Source organism: Molothrus aeneus, unplaced genomic scaffold (assembly GCF_037042795.1).
Source record: "Molothrus aeneus isolate 106 unplaced genomic scaffold, BPBGC_Maene_1.0 scaffold_35, whole genome shotgun sequence".
Classification (NCBI taxonomy): Eukaryota; Metazoa; Chordata; class Aves; order Passeriformes; family Icteridae; genus Molothrus; species Molothrus aeneus.
Window position 1 is genome coordinate 1014808 of NW_027099016.1, and position 24703 is coordinate 1039510.

The window sequence follows — 24703 nt, forward strand, 5'->3', positions numbered from 1 at the left end:
CTGGGCTCTGGGCCCGACCTGGGCGCCCCCCACGCGCCCCTTCCCCGAACAGCCCCGGCGGGGGACGCAGGTGGGGTCCGGGCGGGGGGCGCTGGGTTCCTGTTTTGGGGTCCCACTCTCCCCTTTTCCCCACTTTCCCACCGTCTCCCACCCCTTCCTCACCTCCCCCCAATCCTCGGCCCCTCCCGCTCGGCCTTTGGGGGATCCCCTCCTCCTCCCCCTCCATTCCGGGCTCCCCCCTTCGCCCCCTTTTCCCCCTTCTCCCCCCCTGTCCCAGCGCCTCCCGAGAGCTCTGCGCCCGCAGCCGGGGGGGCTCCCAGCACCACCAGTGCCACCAGTAGGCCCCCAGCTGCCGCCCCTCGCCCCATGGCCGGGGCCGGGCAGGGAGCAGCAGCCCCAAAGCAGCCGCGCTGCGCTGGCAGCACCAGTCCGGAGCAGGGCGGGCTCGGCAGCGCCGCGCGCTCTCATTGGCTGCCGCCACTTTTGGGGACCCGATCGCAGAGGCTCCGCCACACAACTGATGACTCTTCAACGCCCCGCGTTCTCATTGGCTGCGGCGCGTTTTGGCTGTGTTTTGATTGGCTGAGGCCTTTGCGGGCCGCTGCAGCCCCGGGCTGGGAGTTTTTTGGGGAGGGGGAACCTTGGGGCGCTGGGCCGGTGGGAGCTCAGGTGAGCCCAGCAGTGCGTGCCAAGGGGCGCGGGATCTCAGCGGTGCCCGTGGCGAGCGGTGACGCTGGCCCGATGCCAGGCACCCCCAGAGCCGCTCTGTCCCTGCCCCCCGCAGCAGCACAGGGACAGAAAATGGAACCGAGAGTTCCTGGCTGGGGACAAGGACCGGGAGAGATCCCTCAGCAAATCCGGCACGGGCACAACAGACCCGGCCTGGGCACACGGAGGGAATTTATTACCAACCAAATCACAGCAGCACAAGGAGAAGGGAAAGAAATCTCTCCAACACCTTCCCCCCACCCAACGGGGATCACCCAGAACAGGGGTCACCAGGGCTCTGCCCAACGGGGGTCACTGGGGATCATCCAGCACGGATCCTCCCATGGGCGATGGAGCTGGAGCAGCGCACGAAGCTCTTCCCACACTCGGGACACTCGCAGGGCCTCTCCCTGGTGTGGAAGTGCTGGTGAGTGACGATCTCTGAATCCCACCTGAAGCTCCTCTGACATTCCAAGCACTCCTAGGGCCATTCCCCAGTGTGGATCTTGTGGTGCTTGCTGAGGCCGGAGGTCCCACTGAAGCTCTTCCCACATTCCCCACACTCCCAGGGCCTCTCCCCAGTGTGGATGTTTAGGTGTTCCATCAGGGTGGAGCTGTAGCTGAAACCCTTCCCACATTCCAAGCACTTGTGGGGCTTCTCCCTGCCATGAGGCTTCTCCACCAGCTCTGAGCTCTGGCTGGATCTCTGGCTGCCTTCCTGGCTCAGGGGGGCTCTTTCCTCCCTGCAGCTCCCTGGGCTGGGTTTGCAGCCCCTCCTCGTGAGGGATCTCTGGGGCTTTTCCTCCTCCTCCATCTGGCCACAGCTTGGGAATGACAGATCCTGGTTTGGGGGAAACCAAGGTGGGAACACCTTGGAGTAGAGACTCCTCCTGCCCAATTCCATCTGTAGAAGTCAGCAGGAGTCTTGTGTCCATGAAAATCTCCACAATGTCAAGGTTCAGCCCAAAAAGCTCTCGCAGGATTTCCCTATCACTCATCTCTCCACTTCTGGTGTTCCAGAGGTTTCCTGATTTCTTTTCCTTGGGATCATGGGGGTCCAATGGTTCCAGGGGTTCTCCATTCTCCAGCGTCCTGCTCAGGGATGATTCAGGGGCTTTTGGGGGTCCATGGGGGCCCTTCTCCCCTGATGCTCTACTTTGAGATCCCAGGGATCCCAGGGGTCCCTCCTCTCCAGGCTCCCCCCCTTTCCAGTCTGCCGGGGTCCCCCAGCTCTGAGATCTCCCCTCTCTGCTCTCCCCACTCTGGGGGTCCCAGGGGTTCCCCTCCTCTGCTCTCCCAGCGGTCCCCAGGACCAATGTCCTCCCCTGCCCATACTGGGCAATGGCCAAGTGGGCCCCCAAAGATCCCCCAAGGGGCTCAGCTTTGGGCTCCTGCAAGATCCAAACCTACACACACAGAGAAAACAAAACCTCCCAGAGACACCAGATGATATTTGGGGTCAATTCCACAATCTACAAGTTCCAAATACCCCCCCAATAAAAAACCCTCTCAGGGACTCCTGGATAGATTTGGGACGAGCTCCCCCCTCCCCACTCACCTGCAAGACGAGGTGGGGGCGATGGTCCCGTGGCTGCGGCCACAGGGGGCACTGGAACCTCCTGTTCCTGCTGTTCCTGCTCCTGCTCCTCCTCTTCCTGCTCCTCCTTTTCCTCTCTCCCTCCTCCTCCTCCTCCTTCCTAATCCCACCTCGTCCCCAGTTCCTGCCTTCTGTGTATTTAGAGTGGAGGACCTTGCTTGTTTTTAGAACTAGAACAAAGATCCCAGATGGAACAAGGCTTGCTGCTTTTAGTCAGAACTATCAGTGACTAAAGGTCACGTTTCCTTTGCTTTAGTCCTGTCCTTGTTCTCCTCAGTGTTCAGGCTGGGCTATGGGGTGTCCTTGTTTGCTGCATTTTCTGAGTTCCTCTTGCATCCTTTGGGCCATGGGCTGTGCCCTGGGAGGGTTCTTTGTGCTCCTTTGTGACACAGGAGAACCTTCCAGGCAGTTTCTGCGTGAGCTGCTGCTGGGATGTCACAGGAACAGCGCCACGTCGCCGTGGTGTTCCCGTTGCTGTGGGACACGGAGGCCTCAGTGCCCAGAGTGGCTCTGGGCTCGCTGCCGGAGGATCCTCCTGCCCGAGGCATTCTCAGCAGCCAGCCCAGCCCTGTCCTTCTGTGCTTTCAGGGCTACAGGCTGCAGGCGTGTGCAGCGCAGCCAAAATGATCCAGCACGTGGCTGCTGCAGTTTGCACTCTGTACTCTGTGGCTTATTCGGGGTATTTTTTAACCCACTTGGCACGTAAGTTGAGGTTTTCCCTCGGTGCAGCATCTGTGGCTTTGGGCTTGCTGTGTGCTTTCTGTTCTTCCTCTGGAGCTGAGTTGACTTTGGAACCAAATGGCCATGAAGACACCATTGCTTTGGGAGAGCTCCTGCCAGCAGCTGCAGCTGAAAAAGGGGGTGTCTGCAGCCAGTGGGGCGTGCACAGCATCTGCAATGAGCCCTGGGGGGTTCTGTTCCCTCAAGCAGGGAGTCTGTGCCAGCAGAGCCTGGAACTCCCTCCCTTTGCTGCTCCAGCCAAGAACTGACCCAGCCCAGTATTTTGTGCTTGTTCTCTTGCTTGCTGTGGGAAGGGACTGTGGCTCCTGGAGGGATGCAGTGAAAGCAAAATGCTCTCTTGGGGTTGCCTTGCTCCGTGGCATTTCCCAGCACTGGCAGTTTTTCTCCTAACAGCATCTGGTTCATGTTCCCTCTCCCACTGCAGGGCACCTCCTGTCTGGATTCCGAGCAGCTCCTCCTTCGGTGAGTGGGAAAGGAACCTTTGGTGTTTGGAATTGTGCAGCAAGTTGTGAGCTCAACATGTGGCAGTCGAGGGCCAGCCTGGGAGGCTGAAGGAAGGTTCCTGTCAGTGTCTTTGCAGCAGCAGCAGCAGCAAAGGAATTCCCATCAGTTTTCTCCTTTTCTGCTGAAGAGTTTTTGAAGAGCTGCAGGTCTGGTTTTGCAGGCAGAGGATTGCTTGCTGGCTTTAGCCATGGTGGAATATGGAATTCCCAACAATAAGTGGCAATGTCGACTTTAGCCCATTGTTAGTTGGAACAGCTCCAAACCCCATTTCTGCTTAGTGCAGCTGGATGTGCAGCTGAGGATAAATAAGGTGATAACTGAGATAGAACTTCCCGTCCCTCACGCTGCCGTCTGTCCACAGGGCACAGAAGCAGCACCAGCACCTCCTGGGGCTCCCTCTGCTCTCGAAGAGGAGGCCAAAGAGGAGGAAGACAGCAGTGAGCTTCCCGCTGCTCTGGGGGACGATGGTGAACTTCCCTCAGTGCCGGGAGATGACAGTGAACTTCCCGCTGCTCTGGGAGACGAGGGTGAACATCCCGCGGGGTGGGAATGCAACGGCGAGGCTCCCGCGGGGTGGGACAAGGACAGGGGACATCTCCCGGCCTGGGACGAGGACGGTGGATGTCCCCTGGTGTGGGACCAGAGTGGCCAAGCTCCCACGGAGTGGGATGAGGACAATGGACGTCTCCCAGTGTGGGATGAGGATGGAGGATATCCTGTGGCTTGGGAAGAGGAGAGTGAACAGACCCCAGCATGGGAAATGGACAGCAAACATCCCCTGGCTTGGAAAGAGGATGGCGAACCTGCAGCGTTTTGGGAAGAGGATGGAGAAGCTGCAGCATTTTGGGATGAGGATGGAGAAGCTGCAGAATTTTGGGAAGAGGATGGAGAACCTTTCTCTGCTTGGGAAGAGGACAATGAACCTCCCTCCGCTGTGGGATCCTGGGCTGAACATTCTGACAGCAGCACAGCCGGGCAGCCAGAGGGGAGAGGGGAGTGGTGCCTGATGCAGCTGAGTACGTCTGCTCTGTTCCTGGGTGCCTGAGCAGGTGCTGTGTGTGTGTCTGGGCATCAGCTGCACCCAGTGTTGCTCTGAAGCTGAATGTCACCGAGCCATTGATTGTCCTTCCCCAGCTGACACCAAGGGGCTCACAGCCCCAGGGAGTGGGGCTGGTTGTGGCTCTGCTGCAAGGCGGGGTCTCACTCTGGGAGGGAGCGTCTTCCACGTGGTTTCTTTCAGGGAGCACCGTGAGCGAGGAGGAGCCTGCCGAGAAATACCTGGAAGTGGAGCAGATTGGCCAAGGGTAAGTGCACGGCAGCTGCTGCTGCACAAGCAGGGCCGGGTGTTGTGCTGGTGCAGGATCAAGTGAGAAGTCAGGAGAGCTCCAAACACCTTCAGACACTGGGCTACCATCCTGCTGTCTCTCAGTCCTAATCAGAATTGATAACTGTGGTCAGAAGGCGCCGTCAAAGGCCCCTGAGGCTGGCAGTGTCCTGCCTGCAGCAAGGAGCAGGACCTGGAAGATCTTCTGTCCCTGGAACTGGATTGCCTAAAAGAGCAACTCACCATGTGGTGACTGTCAGAAAACAGTTCTCAAGAAGGTTTCTTTCAAATATTTTCCTTCAAAAAATATCCACTGGTCAGGATTATCAACCTAATGGTTTAGAAACAGAAACCAGAGATGAACTAATAAGTGCTCTATTCTAGCACAGGTAGCTGACCCCATCCATTCAGTAACAGACACAGAGCTGATGCACTCTGGGGGAAAAAGCATCACCTGCCTGATGGCAGGGCCCTTGTGGAACCTGCAGATATTAGGCAGGAAATGGAAAAGGATGAAATGGATTCTTTTCCAATTCTTTAGACACCCATTTCTCACCTCAGGTTCTGAACTAAAGCAATTCAGGGTGGACATTGGGATTTTCTCCAGCCCAATTCCTTCATGTTGGGTCTCAGTTTTCTCCTGCACACCTTGCATGGCAGAGGGCTGGTGGCTGCTGTGCTGTTGTTGGAAGGGTCGATGCACCCAGGTGTTTGTGAACGCTGCAGGCAGCAGAGATCTCCTGTCTGGGCTGGCTTTCCCTGCCAGGGCCTAAAGCGCTGCTTCTTTCTTCTCTGCTGTTTTGTCTCCAGGGCTTTTGGAACCGTTTATAAAGGACTCGACAGGGCCACTGGAGGAGAGGTCAGTGCCAACACGCCCAGCACGCCTGGCAGCTCTCCAGGGCTTTCCCCTCTGCTGGGAGCTGTGGCTGCAGCTTTGGGGGCCAGCAGAGCTTTCCTGCCCAGGCTGCTCCTCTGAAGGCAGAGCAGTGTCAGCCTGCAGAGCACAGCTGGGACAGACTTGGTCCTTCTGAAGCGCCAAAGGAATGCAAGGAGGGCAGCGGTGTCTGTCAGAGCAGGACACGCTGGCTTGGCCTTCATATCTAAAAGTGTGAATGCATCAGCTGCTGGAGACTGAGGCCCAATTTATCTTCATCCCAGCCTCAGATAGGAACATTATTTAGCTATTCTTAGCTAAACTATAACAATATTATTTCCATCCTGCCTTTTATCTTCAAAGGATACCTCAAGGCCTAATCAGGCAGAGATCCTGCTTGGGCTCAATTTGGGGTTTTAGTCCTACTTCAGCTGTTCACAGAGAGAGAGGGAGAGAAATGAGGAGATGGATGTCCAGAGCAGAGCTCTCTCCTAAACCCTGAAATTGTGTTTGGTCTGGTGTCAGTGACAGCCTGTGACAGGGATCACCTGAGCAATGGGTGTGCGTGTCTGCTTTGTTCTGCAATCCCAAACAGAGCAGCTGGATCTGAAATCATGACCAAATCCCATAGAATTGCTAAGGAGTTCCTGGCTGTTTTGCTCTGTTTTCAGAGAACCAGAATTACCTCCTGCTTGCAAAATGGGTTTGAATAATAATAGTAGGAGTGTTGAGGCCATTTAAGAAGACTGTAGGTGCAGAGAATGTTGTTAGAGCTTTGAGGCTGACAGCTGAGGGACCATTTCTGCAGAGCTTGCAAGGCCAAATGTCCCTGGCCATGTGTCCTGTAAGCAGCCCCCAGCTGGCAGAGCAATGGGCTGTGGGAATGGCCCTTGCTGAGCTCTGTGTCCCATCCCAAGGCAGTTTGGCACAGCCCGGCTCCGTCGCTCCACAAAGACTCGCTCTGTGTTTGCTGTGGCCTCCTGCCACAGACTCCTCCAGTTAAAGGCTGCAATGTCCCTTCAGGTGGCCATCAAGAAAATGAGTCTCAGAGGGCAGAACAGGGAACGAGCTGTGAATGAGATCCTGCTCCTGAAGGACAAGAAGCACCCCAACATTGTCAACTCTTTGGACAGGTGAGTGCTTCAGCTCTGATCCCGAGCCCGGGCCCTGCGTTAACCTTTCCTGGCATCCGGAGTCTGTAGCCTGTTTTGAAAATGCCTGACCCAGCCACATCTTCCCAAACCAACAGCCTGGCAGTTCACTCCCTCCACGGGCTTTTGTTGCTTTGCTTTGGTTTTTCCTTCAAGTTGACCCCGTTTGCTGTGTCTCCCAGCAAGTGCTGATAAACCACAGCAGAAATTATTTCCCTTGGCTTCTTCTTCCCAGCCCTTTTCCATTGCTACAGATGCCAGTAAGACCAAGTTCTTGTTTCCAGAAATGCCTCATTTGCCCATTTTTCACTGGCCTTGCCTGTTTCTGAAGGGACTTTCTGAAAGGTTTTCTGACTGCTTTTGTCCCAAGTGCTGCATGGCCTCCTGCCCTGGATAACCCTGGCAGTTGTGTTGCCTTGTTCTGGAGGGAATGGTGGAACTGATGAGTTCAGAAGCTGAACCAGCTGGGGCCAAGTGTTGTGGTTCCACATTGATCTGGGCTGTTGCTAAACTGCATTTTTCACCTGCTTGCCATCTAAGGCCTCTCCTTTCTCACAGGTGTCTCCTTCCCCTTTAGACTGTGCAGATTCCAAGGGCTGGGCAGCCTGGCAGGAATGTCTCTCCATCTGATTCTGTCCTCACTGACAAGTGGCCTGGAAACAAAACTCCACTCCAGGCTTTTCCATGGGGAAATTGAGCTCTGCACTTTCATCTCCATGCCATTGTTTTCCTCTTCCAGCTTCCTTGTTGATGGAGATCTCTGGCTGGTGATGGAATACATGGATGGAGGAACTTTGCGGGACATTGTCAGACAGACACGCATGGCTGAAGGAGAGATGGCAGCTGTCAGTCGGGAGGTGAGGGATCCTGCTTGTCACTCCCATGGCTGGGACATGATGGTCCTTCCAAACAGGGCGTGAGAACAGGAGTGGCTCCATGCTCAGGGCTTTGTTTCTGAGTTGTTTTCATGAGCTGGAGAAGAGCCTCTGCAGTGAACAGCCTGCCAGCATCACTGCACTTCTACTCTGTTCTTGTTCTCTCTCCTGCTGTTGTGGTACTCTCTGTCTGCTTTGGATTTGATTTGCTGTTCTCAGCTTTGCCTTGAGCTGTTTGCCTGGAGCTTGTGTGCACTGCACTCCTGGCCTGTCACAGCAAAGCTGCTGCTGGCAGAATTCTGAGCTGTCCTTTCTGGTGTGATATATTCCAGCCATTGGTTTTTGCCCTCGTGTTTCTTGTTCTCTCTCAGTGTCTGCAGGGCCTGGATTTCCTCCATTCCAACCGGGTGATCCACAGGGATCTGAAGAGCTCCAACATCCTCCTGGGCATGGACGGCTCTGTCAGGCTGGGTGGGTGTTCCTGGACAGGCACGGCGCTCCCGGGCTGCGGGGCTGGGGCTGCTTCCCAGGGAGGGCCAGAGCCCCACAAGGGCTGCTGGGGGCACTGCCCGGCCCCTGCTGCCAGCTGAGAGCAGCTGCCCCAGCAGAGAGCTCAGGAGAGGAGCAGGGGGCCAGCAGTGCCTTTGCTCTGGCCATGGCCCTTCCAGAGGGGCAGCAGTGGGAATCTAAAGCTCCAAGGGAATCAGTAAAAGCCACTGCAGGAAAGCTGAGGGTTTCTTGAAGGGCCCAGTTCCATCCTTCCTTGGCTACAGCCCTGAGGACTTTTCCAGCTGACTTCACTACTGCACTCTCAGATTGAGCGTGGGGAATCTTTGTGCTTGGTTTCCTCATTGCAGCTGCCTTTGACAGGGTTTGTTTCTGTCCTCAGCTGATTTTGGCCTCTGCGCTCAGCTCAGCCCTGAGCAGGACCAGCGCAGCTCCATGGTGGGCACTGCTCACTGGATGGCCCCAGAAGTTGTGACCAGATCTCCTTATGGCCCCAAGGTGGACATCTGGTCCTTCGGCATTGTGACCATCGAGATGGTGGAAGGAGAACCTCCTTACTTCAGGGAAACGGCGGCCATGGTAAGAGGCAAATTCTCCAGGGGCTGCAGAGGCTGCGAGCACAGGGGGACCCTGCACTGGGAGCAGCAGCTGGAGGTTTCTGCACATGGGAAGGGAATTCCCAGAGGACTTGTGCCTCCACACAGATGAATTTTCTGCAGTCTCCAGCAACAATTTGCTTTGGGCTTTTCATTGTTGCAGCTCTTCTAGCTGAGAGGATGACCTGGAAATATGAAGCAAGTGCATCAGCTCTAATGTTATCTTGCAAGAAAACCCCACACCATCCCCAAATCCCAGCCCCAAACCCAACAAGATTTCTGCAGGAGTTTCTAAAAGACGTTTTGCAAGATGATTTCTCCCCTGATTCTTCTCACTGGGAAACTTGTCTAAAACCTGAAGATGATGGTTTAACATCCTCATAGTCTAATGTATTTCTTTCCTAGTCCAAGCTACTTTTTCCATGTCACCAAGCCTGAGCTTTCAGCATCACAAACCTCCTGTTTCCTGCCTGGCAGTTTCTGGGATGGGGCATCAGGAATGCATTTACTTGAGTGTCAGTGGCACTGCAGAGATGCACTTGATGGAAGAATCCTCTGAAATAACACAGGCAGACCACACTGAATCTGGAAAATGGCTTTTAAAGCTGGTGTCCATATTTGGAGAAGCAAAATGGGCTATTTCTGATGGAGGTTCCTACTAACAAAGCCAGCCAATGAAACTGGCTCTCAAGGCGAGATCATTTGGATGTTGCAGTGGCTGTGGCAGCCGCAGGATTTGGGTTTTTTGCTTGGCATAGCAAAATGAGCTCTGAGCAGCATCTCTGGCAGGGAGGAAAGTGCCCCTGGAGCTGGGGCTGAGGCCCCGGGGTGGATGTGAGCCCGTGTGGGTGTGAAGGAAGCTGGCAGAGCGCTGAGTTTGCTTTCCCTGCAGGCTCGCGCTCTGGTCCGGCAGAACGGGACCCCGCAGCTGCAGGAGCCCCGGCGCCTGTCGGCTCTGCTGCGGGACTTCCTCGAGTGCAGCCTGGAGCCGGACGAGGAGCGGCGCTGGGCTGCCCAGGAGCTGCTGCAGGTGAGAGCCAAGGGCTGCAGGGGAAGCAGCAGCGCCAGGGAGGGGTTTTCTTGTGGGGCCCCCTCCGATAGTCTCCAGTCTCGCTGCGTTCCACGCGCAGAGCGAGCAGAATCCTCGCCTGCTGTGGCCTGGCAGGCTCCTTTCGAGCTCATCTGGACCTGGTGCCCCACAGCGAGCAGGGACATCTTCAAGCAGCTCAGGGGCCTCAGAGCCCTGCCTGACCTGAGCTTGGATGTTTCCAGGCAGGAGGCACCTCCCACATCTCTGGGCACCTCCTGTCAGTGTTTCCCCGCTCTCCTGGTTAAAAAATTCTTCCTTAGATCTAATCTGAGCCTGCTTCCCTCTCCTGAGTTTCAAACCATTTCCCTTTGTCCTGTTGCAACAGGAACTTGGCTCTGGAAAGTAACAGTTCATTTCTTTATTTTTTATCCTTTGGACAGCACCCATTTTTATCATCAGCCAAGCCTCTCTCCAGCCTGACCCCTCTGATCACTGCAGCAAAGCAACTGAGGGAGCAGCAGAGCAGATGAAGCACTTGAGGACAGCTTCTTGTTACAGTAGTTAGGACAATTAGTTAGTTATGGTAGTTAGCATTGCTAGTTAGTCATGGTAGTTAGCACTGGGAGTTAGTTAGGGTAGTTAGCTTTGCTAGTTAGTTATGGTAGTTAGAGCAGCCTGTTTGTTATGGCAGTTTTATGAATAAAAACGCTCTTAAACCTCAACTCCCTTGACGTGTCCCTTCCCTCTCCCGCCGTGACTCAGCTGCCCGGAGCAATGTGAGGGGAGAGCGGGCCCAGCCTGGCCCAGAGCTGAGCCCCAGCAGAGCCCTGGCAGAGCCCAGAGCAGCCTCGGCACCTGCAGAGTCAGCCTGGAAGGAGGCGCTTGGAGCCTTCTCGGCTGCACCCGGCTCTTGGTTACAAACTGTGTGTGCTGGAAAATGCCACCGGCTCTGCAGGAGGGCAGAAGGGGCCCGGGGAAGGCCCTGGTGCTCCATGCAAGGGAAAAACCTGCCCTGGGTTTGTTATAAATAACTAGGTAGTGCTGGTTTTTGCTATTATGTATTGACTTCTGCAAAATATTCTTAATCACAACAAATTTGATATAGTACAGTTTGTAATCACTTTTCACTGCTTTTGCTATAGTATAATTTGTCAGCTTTTTGTGGCCAATGCCCTGGCCCCTGTGTAGCTCATATCCTCAGAACATCATTTATGGATGATATTTTAGTTTGTGGACAGTGTGAAAAACATACATTATAGTTTTGGCTTTTGCAAAATATTGAAGTGGATGCCAGATGTTGTGCATTATAATGTTAACTTTTGCAGAAGTAGCCGTAATTGTGAAATAAGAACTAATGCTTTTATTTTTGTAACTAACTGACAATACTGAGAATGACTCAGAGATATTTGTGAAATAGCTAATGTTGGTTTAAAGTACTTGTGGAAGTAGCTAAAACCGTCTGCATGGTCAGATAACATCTAAGGAAGGGATGTGATGAGGCCCCTGCCACTGACCCTTCCACTGTCAATAGCTGTCACCTGCTGAAACCACAGACCAGGGGCCCTTGTGAGGCAGTGACACACAACCCTCAAAACAGCAATCCAGGATTCCTGCACGTGCTCTAAAAAGGCAAGTTGGGGGTCAAACCAACCTAAAGAATTCCTGGAACATGTAAATGTGTTCAAAGAAATGTTTGAATATGTATAATCATTATGAATATGTATTTGAACAATACAATGGAAAAAGTAGACAAGAAGAGTTGCTGTGGTTAACCGGTGTGCCTCTGGCCATTGCCAACACCCAGCGCTGTTACTGATTTGTCCCTTATTATTCCTTATTAAACTTTTAAAAATTCTAAAGAGTGAGGTTCCTTTATCACAAAACCCAAGGTGCTCACCCCTTGTTGCTCTCCTAAGCCAGATTTGTCAATCCTAAATTTTGTCTGGGCGGTGGAGGAGGAGGCTGCAAGGAAAAGAAAGATGTACTGGTGTGGAGGCCCAGGACTCTACCATCAGAGTCTCAATTCCACAGCTATGGAGGACTGGTCCCCAAAGAGAAGAATAGATTTCAAGGTTATGGTGAGAAGCTTGCTTCTCCCATAGATCTTTGCAGGCACATGCTGATTTATGGAAAGTTATGTTACCCCATTGGCCCGTTGGCCTAATTACCCAAGTTCACCCCCTATTACCCATCTCTGGTTAGCCCCTAGAATGTTCTCCCTCTCTGTCCCTCCATTGGCCCCAGTTTACTGCATTCCTCTGCCCCTGTTTCCCTATTAGCTGACCCGACCCTTGACCCCTCCTTTGCCCCAATTTCCCCCATATCCATTGGACCCTGACCCTCAGCTCCACCCTCACTACCCCATATAAAAACCCCCTGTGCCCTCAGCTTGCACCCTGTCTTTGTGCCTGGACCCTGTTCAGCTCTGTCCCCTGTTCCTGTACCAATAAACCCAGTTTGCTGAGATCATACCCAGACCCATCCTGCCGACTTTGTCAGCTTTATCAAGCAGCCGTGAGCTCCGGGCTCCTGAGTGCCGGACGCTCCAAGGGCCTCGGCAGCGCCAGGACGCTCCAGACTGGGACAGCCAGGCAGGGCAGGAGGAATCACTGCCCCTTTCCCCTCCCTGCTGCTCCATCTCCCAGCCCAGCATCGCTGCAGGACAGCCTCACTGCCAACGCCATCCTGCCAGGGATGGACTGGGGGGATCTCCTTCCCCTTCCCTCTGGCATGGAGGCAAATCCCATCTTCTCCTTCTCTGCCCTCCTTCCTCTCCTCATTCTGTCCTACATCCATTCACGTTCCTTTTCCATCTCCTTCCTCCCTTGTTCCTTCTTCCTTCCTCTCCTCCTGCCTTTTCCCTTCTCCCTGTCTCTTCCTCTCCTTGTCTTCCTCCCCCAGGCACTGAGCTGTGGACAGAGACCAGGGAGAACAAATCCCTGCCACAGAACCTCGTGGAAGAGGCCATTTGGAACAGCTCCACGGCGCAGGAATCCAATGGGGAGGAAAAGCCCCAGAGATCCCACACGAGGAGGGGCTGCAAACCCAGCCTGGGGAGCTGTGAGGAGGTAAAAGCCTCCCTGTGCCGGGAAGGGTTTGGGGAATGTGAGAAGAGCTTCAGGCAGAGCTCAGCCTATTCCTGGCGCCTCCAAAAACGGCGGTGCCAGATGCAGAGATCCCCCTGCAGATCCATGGGGCTGCAGAGATCCCCCTGCAGATCCATGGGGATGCAGAGATCCCCCTGCAGATCCATGGGGATGCAGAGATCCCCCTGCAGCCCCCGGAGCAGCCACGCTGGAGCACGGGGATGCCTGAGAGGAGGCTGTGCCCCCGTGGCCAGAGGGGCCCCGCTGGAGCAGCCTGTCCTGGCAGGACTGACCCCGGGGCACAGTGACCCACGCTGCAGCACTTGGAGGGGGGCTGTGCCCCGTGAGATGGAGTCAGCTTGGAGAAGTTCCTGGAGAAGTCTCCGGTGGGAGAGAGCCCAGGGTGCAGCAGGGGAACGACTCCTGTCCCTGAGCAGAGGGAGAAGCCCCGGGGCATGAAGTGAGCACGGCCCCATTCCCTGTCTCCGGCACTGCCGGGGTAGGAGGTGCAGCTGGAAGGAGGGAGCCGTGGGGGAAGGCTGGATTAAAGGCTCTTCACTTACTCCTCATTATCCTGCTCTGAGTTTTTGGAGTTCTCTGTCAGAAATCTCTCCCCTCCCCCACTCATCCACAGGGCTTTGGGGCGGTTTTCCCTATTTGAGGGAAATCAAAGCGATGCACTGATGCTCCTAATCAGGGGTATGAGAAGTGAGGCTCCTGGCTTCCCGCTGAGCCGGAGCCACCGGAGCCGCAGTGCCGGGAAAGCCGTGGCGGGAGGTGCGGAGAAGTTTGTTTGTGTTTTCAGCTCAATCCCCCTCGGGCTCGGGCCCGGGCCCGTTCCAGGGCTGCTCCTCATCTCCGGCTCTGCCCTCACGCAGCCCGGGGGCCCCTGAGAGCGCGGGGCGAGGCTGTGCCGTGTGCAGAGCCCGCCCCCGGCTGCGATTGGGCGACCGTGGCGTCAGTCGTAGTTCTGGCGCGCTGATTGGTGGGAGCGGGGCGGGGCAGGGCCCCGGTGGCGGCGGAGCTGGGAGGCGGCCGCAGCGCAGGTGGGAGCCGCGCTGGGTTGTGCGGGGGCTCGGGGCTCGCTGCGGGCCTCGGGGGCGGCAGGGGGCTCAGGCGGGTTCGTTGTGCCGTGTCCGGCGCGTGTTGCCGCTGGCGTGAGGGCGCTGCGGGAGCGGCTGCCCGCGGTCTCCTTGCGGCCGCTGCCTCGGCAGGAGCCGCTGCCGGAGCAGCGCTGGCTCGGCCCGGTTCCTGTGGCTGGGACAGAGGCGGCTGCCCCGTGCCCGGGGCTGTGCGGGGACATTCACGTGGCCGGAGGTTTCTGTGCCCAGAGGAGACAGAGGAGTCCTGTACAAGTGACTTTATTGCTGAGCAGAGGGAGAGGCCGTGGGGCATTTGCCTTGCGCTCTCTGCCATTGTTGTAGTTCGCAGCCTCCTTTTTATCTTCATTTTCCTGGCCGATTCTCTCTCTCCTTTTGCCCACTGGCTGAGGTATTTGGACGGTTCAGACCTCCCGATCCGCCAACTGCATGTCCTCGTTAATGTGCATTCCCACTTTTGTAGAACAGCCGATATTCACGGCTCTGTTAAGTCTTTGTTCTTTTTCTCAAAGTTCATGAATTTAGAGGAATTTTGAGCAGCAGTCCGTGTCAGTTTGTTCTATTTTCTGAAACTGATGGTTTTTCCCGTTACTTCCTTCTCTACAAGTCCCTGGCCCTATCTCCACGCAGATTGACTCATTGACTCTGTTTTTTTCTTACTGAGTCTTCTTTGGTTTTGGAATTATTCTCAGTGCCCTCATTCCCTGTCCTTCTCTAGGCATTCCTGGATCAGGAGGCCTGGCTGCCACCTGCATCCCCTCGCTCAGCTGCTGAATGTGCTGCATCCACAACATTCTCCATTTGCTGTTTCCTTTTGCAGCTGTACCAATTTCTGTTGCAGAGTCAGATATGCTCACCATGGGCTCTGCCTTTAGCTGTGCAAATTCCATCTGTGCAAGCGGGCAGAGGGAATCAGCCCAATTCCTGCCCCGGGTAGGAAGACCCAGGTACATTGTCCAGGCTTTGCCCCAGGAGGGTTAATTTGCATTTCTAAAGCTCCTCTCGTGGCTACCTGGAATGAAGCTTCTCTTCCAGAGCAGCCATGCAGCCCCCCCCAGACCCCCCAGAATCTGCTTTTTAGTTGTTGTTGTTTTTGGTGGGTTTTGTTTGTTTTTTATTTATTTGTTTGGTTGTTTTTTTGTTTTGTTATGGTTTTAGGTGGGGGGAGGGTTTTTTGTTTGTTTTTTAAACAATATTTAAACAAACTATTAACTGTTTCTGAGTTAAACGGTCACCTTTAAAGCAGTTCTAGGTGAACGTTGAAAAACCCATAGCAAAACTTGATTCTCACACTTCTGTCCCAAACCTACCTAACCATATAAAGTAGGATTATTTTGAAAAACGATTCTCATGTTGTATTCTTGTCACTGAAACTGCGGGGGAAACAAAAACCCTCCAACAATATCTTTAGTGTTAGAGAGTCAAGGCATTACTTGGTTTTGGCAAAGATATGCAGCACACATCATTCCATCCACACATAGCCCGAGTGTGCAGAGAAGATCATTCCATGACACGTGAGATTTATTAGTTTTTTCCTAAACTTTCTACAGTCTGAACCAATCTAAATCCACTGATTTAATGTTCATTGCTTCCAAGTGGTGTAGTTTTTAGTATTTGGTTTCCTATTAGATCCGGATTCCTTCCCCTCTGGAGTTAATTAGCTCCACACTCCTGGATGTCCTTCTCAGCCTTTTCCAGACCAGGTGTCTCCAGCTGTGCCGGGGGCAGTGTCTGGGGTAGCTGTTGGTTGCTGTTTGCTGCTGGGCGTTGATGTTTTGTTGCTGGTCGTTATCTCTGTGGGTGTCTGTTGGGCTATTCCCAGTCTGTGGAGATGTTGAACTCATCTCTGTTGAGTGGTGTAACATCCTTTAAATAAAACCTTTAAAATTCCTTTCCCCAAGGCAGAGACAAACGAGCCTGAGAGAAAGAAGATTTAAAAGAACCAAAATGGGTACATTTTGCAGCAATGCAGTCGCAGTCAGCCCAGAGTGTGGGTGTGAGTGAGCCCCAGAGTGGAATTGTGCCGTGGTGCTCCCCAGCAGCTGTGGCAGTGCAGGCCCAGCCAGCGCTGAAGCTGCAGCAGTGGCAGCAAGGCTTGGCCGCAGTGGCTGGAGGTGCCAGAGGAGGGTGGCCAGGATTTCCGAGGGTTTGAGCAGAGGATCTGTGGGCAGGCCCAGGGGCTTGGCCCGCTGTGGAGCCCTGGCTGCTGCTGCGTTGCCTTCAGGGCAGGCTCGGGGGCGGCTCCCATGGTCCTGCTGCAGGCGGGAAGTGCAAATCTCCGGGGCTTCAGAGCCCCTGAGGCCAGGCTGAGGGGTCCCCCCGTGTTCAGCTGTGCTGGCGGCTGTTTCTGGCCTCAGGGACACTTGGCATGGGCCCCTTGGCCACCAGTGGTGCTGCTTTGCACTCCTTAGGCAGGAGCCGATGTCCTGGCTGGGTGTTGGCAACAGCAAAGTCCCAGGGCAGGCTCTGTGCCAGCCCAGCTTCCTGTGGGAGAGATTTCACAAGAGACAGGATTCTGGCCACGGACTGCTTGAAACATACATCCCTTATCTCCACCCTGCACTAGGTGGAGAGTTACCAGGGTAAGGAATTCCAGACATCAATTCCAAGGGAGATAATTGAATATCTGCCCTGGGTTTGGTTCTTCTTCTTGCCATAGCCAATGGCAAAAGCTGTACCCACGGCATCTTGGTTTCTATCACCAGCTTCCATAGGTGTTTCTTTATTTCTCCTGACCTGAGCTCAGGGGGTGCCAGGGGTTATGGAGGTCCCATTGTATTCCTAAAGCTGCCATAACCCCCTGAAGTATCTTTCGAGTAAAATTAGTTCTTCTTTCTGAGTCTATTCTTCCACAATCCCTTCTCTATGAATTAATTATTTCAGAAATACCCTAATAAGTGATGCAGTGATTGCATCAGTCAGATTGAAGCAGTCAGAATTGCTTTTGCCCCCTGTTAGGTGCTATGGTGTCATCAGAAGATATTGAAGCCTTCCTGCCCAGGGCATTTCAGTGCCAGGCTCTTACAAGCACCCAGAGCTCCTTGGGTTGAGCTGAGCATGGGGCGGTGACCTGCGCTTTGTCTGATTCCCCTTCCTTAATAACAGCCTGTCTTGTAGCTCTTTTCCCTTCTGCTGCCCTTGCAGAGCCATCCACAAACACATTTTCTCTCTTCTTCCAGGGATTGTCTCATCAATCTCTCCCAGCCTGGGTCTGGAGCTCTGTCCCTTGAATGCAGTCCTGGGTTTCTTGCCAGCCCCTCTCCAGGCTGTTCAAACAGGAGCTGGGTTAAACCCTTGCCCTGTCCTCAGTTCTGAATCCTCCTGTGCCACTGAACAAGTTTCATACTGTAATAACTGAGCCCTGCTCATCCATTTAGAGGCTCTTTTGGTTGTCAGAGCTTTAACTTGATGCCAGACTTGAACTCTAGGAGATCCTCCTGTTGTCATCAGTTTTCAGGCCTCAGTTCCCATGTGAGCTGTGTCTGCACAATTCTGCAGACATTGAGGCCACTCTGGCCACTGGGTTAAACATTTTAACACAAGAATTCTTCAGCATGGCCCTGTTTAACATCCACCTATAATTAAAATTCTTTCTCCCTGTCTGGGAGGGCCAGGGCAGGAGCCTCAGTTAATCTGCTTTTTAACACTTGAATATTCTGTGATTCCTCCTTGTGTCCATCCATCCAGTTTCTTGACTGGAGTGTTGTAGGGAGAGATCCCTGGCTCCAAAGCCCTGCCTTTAAGAGAGAGTCAGTAATAAGCTGTAAGCCCTTCCTTCCCTCTCTTGGAATAGGGTGTTGATTTTAAATCAATACAAGCAACCTCTTGTCCTTGTTGCTTCAAAGTAATTTGGTGAGGCTCCATATCTAATTTTCCCTCTTTCCCTGGACTGTCCACATTTGTGGGTTCACTTCAGCATAGGCCTTGCCAGACATTTGACACATAAGTACAACATCATAAGCCTCTGTATCACCTTTTACAATATAAAAATCCAGCCACCAAATTCCTTCCCAGTAAATTGCAATCACAGTAGGAAGAAAAAGAAATTAATTTATTTCAAGCCTATCCCCTACATCTCCTAGTAGTGGTTGATGAAATCATACCTGCTCATCTTTCCCACTTATTCCCTTAATAATTAAACCATGCCTTTCCTATTTTGCCCATTAGGTCTAAGATTCAGAGTGGATTGAGAGGCCCCTGTGTCCATCAGGAGAGGCCTCCTCTCAATGCAGACCCACCTGAATGTTCTCAAGGGCTCCAGTGTGGAGGGTCCCTGGTGTGATGGGAGCTGTGACAGCCCTGCCAATCCATGTCCATCAAGGGGTGGACTTGCTGGTCCTGAGGGTGCTGCTGTCTGTGCTTGCAGTGTCCTTGTGCCCTGCAGCTGGAGCCCTGATTCCTTGCCAGGGGCTGTTTGGGTGGGCTGTCCCCTGCCGAGGAGGGCAATGCCTCTGCCGGGTGCTTGTGGCCGAGCCCGTGCCCTGGGTGCTGGGGCCCCCTTGGGCCCTGGGGTTGATCCCTCAGGGGCTGTAGGAACTCTGCCCTGGCCTTTGCCTTCAGCCTGGCCTTTTTCTGCTCCCTTCTTGCATTCACCTGCTGGGCCTTTGTGCCCAAGTGCTGCAGGGCCTTCTTCTGCCCCTCCTGCAGCCCCCCTCAGTGTCTGTGGGTGCTCATCCTCTGAGAGCTGCTGAGCTTTCTGCAAAATCATTCGTTTCTGTGGTGATCCCAACAAAAGAAAAGAAAAGAAAATCTCGATCCTTCCATGTTAATCCACATTTCCCAGATGTTCCTTGCTCCTCGTCCCTGTGCTCAGGGTGCCCTCCCCAGCCCGTATCCCAGAGCCGCTCCCTGTCCTGCCGCAGTGTCCAAAGGCGCCCCCCGGCGGGCAGGGCCGGCAGCTCCACGGGGCCGGGCAGCGGCCGGGGCGTCCCGCAGCCTCCTGGGGGCCGGGGGCCACTGCCGGCCCTGCCCGGGGCTGGTGGGGTCAGGCAGCGCCCGGCGCTGAGCCCCGGCTGCCCCACAGCCCCGGCCCGGCCCCGCAGCTCCCCCCAGGCCCCCAGCCCGTGCTCCCGGTCCCGCACCTCTGCGCCCGGTGCTGCCGCTGCCCCCCACAGAGAAACCCCCTGAAACCCTGACCTCCTTGTTTTCCTCTCCGGGAAACCGGGGATACAAATGATCAGCTGGCAAATGTTGAGGATAAGACTCTGCTGAAAAACATCCAAATTCTGAGTATTTTTCTCTTCCTCCCCTTTTCTTTTTCTCACCACATAGATTCCTCCTGCTGCTTCCTGCCTTAACCATATTCCTGCACACTCCCCTTCACCCAGTCTCTTCCCAGCACACCAACACCATCCATCCCCTGTTGTCCAAATCCCTTCTCCACTTCTCTTATTGCCCCCCTGGGTGTCCAAGTCCTTAATTGCCTCTGAGGGAGTGTGCAATCTACCTCAACCTTCTCCCAAGGGACCCTTCAGAGATATTTTGGGATCATCATCCCTTTGGCACAGGACCCCTTCCTGGCTTTCCCTTTTCTGTCTCCATGGGTGCCCTGCCATGCTCACTCCCCAAAGATCCCAGTGCACTCACTGATGAGATTTTCAGTGCTCTCTCCCTGCTGACTCTTCACAGCCCCCCCGATGTGTCACTCGTCTGTCTCCTGGTCACTCTCAGGTACCCAATCAGTCCCCGGTGCTGCCGCCCCCAAGGGGGCCGATCACCCAAACTGGGTGAGGCACCTTCAGCTGCACTCACTGCCCGCTGCCCCAGACGGTGGAAGGAATTCCAGACGAGTCCCAAGGTGTGTGGAAAAATTGACATCACCAGAGGATTCTGTCCACAAAGCAGACAGAGGAGTCCTGTAAAAGTAATTTCATTCCTAAAGAAAGGGAGAGGCCATGGGACATTTCCTACAGGGTCTTTCCGGTTGGTGGAGGACACAGCCTCCTGTTCATCCTAATTTTCCCAGCTGCATCTCCCTCTTCCTTTCCGCATTGGGTGGTGTACTTGAGAGGAAGAGACTTCCCAATCCACTTACATATCCCCTTGACATGCTCCCTACTTTTGTGTAGCAACCGATATTCATGGCTCTGTGAAGTCTTTGTTGTTTTTCTTCTCGAAGTTCATGAATGTGGCAGGACCTTGGCTGAGCAGCAGTCTGTGTCATCAGTTAACAACATTTTCTTAAACTGATGGCTTCTCCTGTCGCTTCCTTACGTACAAGTTCCTGGCTCTATCTCTCAGCAGATTCACAGCATCTGATTGTAAAGACACTTTCCTCTTCTTCCTTTCATGGGGATCCCGCGTTTGTGGGACATCCCCCCTGGAGCAGGGTGTCCCCGCCTTGCTGCAGCCCCAGCCCTCAGGCAGCGCTCAGCCAATCAGAGCACGCGGCTCTGATGACTCAGCAGTTGCCAGGCAGACCCGCAGCTCTCAGCGTTCCCCACCTGCGCCCAGCGCCCCCCTCGGCCCCAGCGCCCCCCTCGAGCGGAATTTGGGGAGGTGGGAGTGGGGCAGCGCCAAGGCCGGGCCCCCCCCGCGCTGTCCTGGCGGGAGCGGCTGCAGTGGGGACCGAGTGCGGGTGGGAGCGGCCGAGAGCCCAGCGCTGCCCCAGCCCGACCTGCCCCAGCTCCATCCCTGCCCCTGCCGTGGGATTCTGTGGGTTTGGGGGCAAGAGGGAGCCGGCAGCGGGTGCTGGGCCTGGGGCAGGAGGAGAAGGGAAGGAGAAGCAGGGTTGAGGAACAAAATGGTGAAACCCTGGACGTGGGAGGAAAAGGTGGGATTGTGCAGGAGAAGGAGGAATAGCAGGAGGAAGAAGAATGTGAGGAAGAGCAGGAACAGAGGAGGAGGAGGAGGAGCAGAAAGAGGCGGCACCACACGGTTCTACTCCTCCCTGTATCTGCAGCCTCCCCCCCAGCCCCAGGAGCTTTGTCCGTATGCAGCAGGTGACCAGGGGAGGGGGAATCCATGATTTTCACAGAGGCTGAATCTTGGGGTTTCTGAGCTTTACTGGGCAAATGTTGGTGCTTTTGTTTTTTGTGAGGGTTGAATCTCTGTATTTTGAAGGAGGTTTTTGCTGAATATTGACGTTTGGGAAGTTTTTGATCTGCATCTTGATGTTTAGAGGATTTTTGTGCTGAATCATGGTATTTTGGAGGTTCTTTCAGACACAAGATGCCCAATGACTTTCCCAGATGAACTTGGGCATGGAGGTTTTCCCAGTCCAAGCTGCTCTCCTCTTGATTTTTTCTGCAAACCAGGATTTTTAATTCTCAGGGTGTGGCCTGATGGAGGAGGAGGAAAAGCCCCGAATGTACCTCATGAAGAGGGGCTGCAAACCCTGCCCAGGGAGTTCTGGGGAGGAAAGAGCCCCCATGAGCCAGGAATGCATCCTGTGATCCAGCCAGAGCTTGGAGCTGGTGGAGAAGCCTCATAGCAGGGAGAAGCCCCACAGGTGCTTGGAATGTGGGAAATGTTTCAGCTGGAGCTCCAGCCTGAGGCAGCACCAGGTGATCCACACTGGGGAGAGGCCCTTTGAGTGTGGGGAATGTGGGAGGAGTTTCAGCCACAACTCCATCCTGATCCAACACCAGAGGATCCACACTGGGGAAAAGCCCTTTGAGTGTGGGGAATGTGGGAAGAGCTTCAGCCAGAAGGGCCACCTGACGGAACACCAGAAGATCCACACTGGGGAAAAGCCCTTTGAGTGTGGGGAATGTGGGAGGAGCTTCAGAGGAAGCTCGGCCCTGATTCGGCACCAGGTCATCCACACGGGGGAACGGCCCTACACCTGCTTGGAATGTGGGAAGAGCTATGGGTGGAACTCTGACCTGAGAAAACACCAGCGCACCCACTCTGGGGAGAGGCCCTACGAGTGTCCTGAGTGTGGGAAGAGGTTTCACAGGAGCTCCGATCTCCTCAGACATGAGCGGATTCACACAGAGGAGAGGCCCTTCCGCTGCCCCGACTGTGGGAAGGGCTTTAAGGAAAACGCCAAACTCACCATCCACTGGCGCATCCACACTGGAGAGAGGCCCTACGAGTGTCCTGAGTGTGGGAAGAGCTTCTCACAGAGCTCTCACTTGACAGAACACCAACGGAGGCACCACTAAGGGAAGTCCTGTGAGTGCCCCACGTGAGGGAAGAGCTTTGTGCGCTGCTCCAGCTCTGTCCCCCATGAGACGATCTACATTGGATGATCCTCAGTGAGTGTTGTTGGGCAGAGCCCTGGTGATCCATGGTCCTGGTGATCCGTGTTGGGAAGACACCTGGCTTGGAGGCTCCACATCTTCCTGGTTCCCTGTGGGCAGCTAGATAAACCCAGCAGCAGGAGCATCCATTGGGACACAGACCTACAATGGGAATTCCTTGGGGAGGGCAGATTTGTTGACTTTCAACCCCATAAAATCTTTTGCATTCAATCCTATCTTCTGGTGACATCAGGGAGTACTGAATGGTGTTGAAGGTATGTTCAGGGTGGACTATATGATGTTTGTATCCCCAGTCTGTTCTGTTTATGCTGAATAACAAGTTTTGTACCTTTAAGACTTGTCCTGAGAGTGAAGAGGGAGAGAAGAAATGTGGAATTTGTTTTCAGAAACTGCACTCACTCCTCCACATTCCTGCTCCTGCACTGTGTTGTCTGCGGATGGACAGACAGCGGGACAGAGCTCTCCTTTGCTTTTAGTTAGTTTTAGCTAACTGAGGTAAAGTAGTTCCCTACTGTGGGTTGTTTTTCCCTTTTCTTTGGACCTGTTTAAACCTGCTGTGGCCTGAACACCAGAAGAGCACGGGCAGCTCACACCTGTGCCCCACCAGGCCGGGCCAGGGCCGTGGCATTTCCAGCACCAGAGGGACTGATAAGGGACTGAGTGAGCTGAGCTACAGCCCACAGAGGGACTTGGTGAGTTTGTCTCTCTTTTAGAGCAGCAAGAGGTTTTATTGTTTAATATTGTTTAGGTTTTATTGTGTAATAAACAGTTTTTTCCACTTTTCTTCAAAGAGGTATTTTATTTTTCCTGAACCAGTTGGGGGACACATGGACATGGAGGGGGACATAGCCATTCACGGGGATGTGGGTGGACACAGGCATGGATGGAGATGTGGGGAACAATGACAGGGATGGAAACATGGTGGGGAGACAGCCGTGGGTGAGGACATGGTGGGACATGGGCAGTGACATGTGGGGACATGGCCATGGCTGGTGCCATGGGGGGAACTTGCAGGGGATGTGGGGGATGCTGGGTTTGAGGGAGTTGAGGGTTCCTGGGAGGGATTTGGGGCTTGCTGAGGCCTTTGGGGACCCCAGGCCAAGTGGCTCTGGCTGTGCTGGGAGACCCTGGGGGAGGTTCTGGGGCAGCTGCTCAAGGACCCCCTGAACTGGAGCCCCAGCTGGGCATTGGGCTCCTGGAAGGGGATGAACATCTTTGTCCCCAGGAAGAAAATCCCAGCACCCCCAGGGTGTCAGGGGCAGCTGAGAGGCCACAACAGGAGGGGAAAGCCAGACAGAGCTGTCACACTCTTAAACTACACCCCAGAAGTCCCAAAACTGAGGGATTGCTCCCAGGAAAAAGCAGCCAGGAGATGCATGAATTGAGGGAAAGGGGGGATGTGACCCCTCAGACTGAGCAGGAGGGACCTGCATCCCGCAAAACCAAATAGGGACGAGATGTGGAGCTGAAGGCACGATGGGAAAGGGGTGGGAGTGCAGGGAAAAAGAGGATTCAGAGTGGGAGAGGGATGGGATCCCCAGATTGAGTTGGGAGGGGTCCTTGGGTTGGGGGAACAATAGGAGAGGGGAGGGAAAGTTGGGGATGGGATAGAAAAAGGGTGGTTCCGTGGGGATCCCACTGTGTCCCCATCGCTTGATCCCTGGAGTGATTCCCTGGGGCTCTGGAGGGGAATGGATCTGCACTGGGTGGATTCCCAAGCCCCCTGCCCATCCCTGGGGGGCTCATGGGGCTTTCCCTCCACCCAAATGCTGCAGCCATGGGAGAGAGAAGGGTGTGAAAGGAGGATCTGGATTGGGCACAGAAGAGGAGCAATAGGAAGAGGAGGGAGAGAAGAAGCGGAGGATGGGCAAAGGAAGAGCAGGAAGAAGAATAGAAAGAGGAGGAGCCGCAGCAGAACCACGCTGTTTTCCCACTCGCCCGCTGAGTCTGCAGCTCCCCTGGCCCTGGCAGCATCTATCCCCCCAGATCTCACAGGTGAGTGGGGAGGGGGAACTCACCCCAAATCCATTGGAGGATCTCTGGGAGGGTTTGTTTCAGGGGAGGGGATGTTTGGATCTTGCAGGGCCCCAAGGGTGAGACACAGATGCCCCTTTGGAGAACTGTGGAAGGTTCCTGTGGCAAACTGTCTGTACTGGCTGGGGCAGTGGTACCAGCTGGGGGGGACATTGGTGTTGGGACTCTGATTGGCATCAGAGTGGGGAGAGCAACGAAGGCCAATCCTGGAGCTGGGGGATCCTGTCAGCCTGGAGGGGTGGGGGAGGCTGGAGATGAGCAGGGTCTGGGCCCATCCATCTGTGAACAGGGCAGTTGCTTTTTGAGCTGGACTTGGGAAGCAGGACCAAGGGCCTCACCTGTTGTTTTTCCCCCAAGCCAGGATTTGTC

The 24703-nt window shown here is 54.6% G+C and overlaps 2 protein-coding genes across 2 annotated transcripts in view; both read left to right on the plus strand.

Moving 5' to 3' along the window:
* The window catches only part of LOC136570629 (zinc finger protein 420-like), a 68545-nt gene that overhangs the window by 42717 nt on the left and 1125 nt on the right, over positions 1–24703 (plus strand). The window contains exon 3 of the mRNA XM_066571077.1: positions 21544–22188. Within this exon, the coding sequence (XP_066427174.1) occupies positions 21544–22188 (645 nt within the window). The remainder of the gene's footprint in view (positions 1–21543; positions 22189–24703) is intronic.
* Positions 1059–13301, plus strand: LOC136570625 (uncharacterized). Its single transcript, XM_066571073.1, is given in 12 exon segments — positions 1059–1121; positions 1458–1563; positions 3907–4599; positions 4791–4854; positions 5685–5733; positions 6772–6881; positions 7639–7756; positions 8146–8245; positions 8664–8860; positions 9770–9907; positions 12856–13033; positions 13075–13301. Coding segments are annotated over 12 exon segments (2043 nt in total).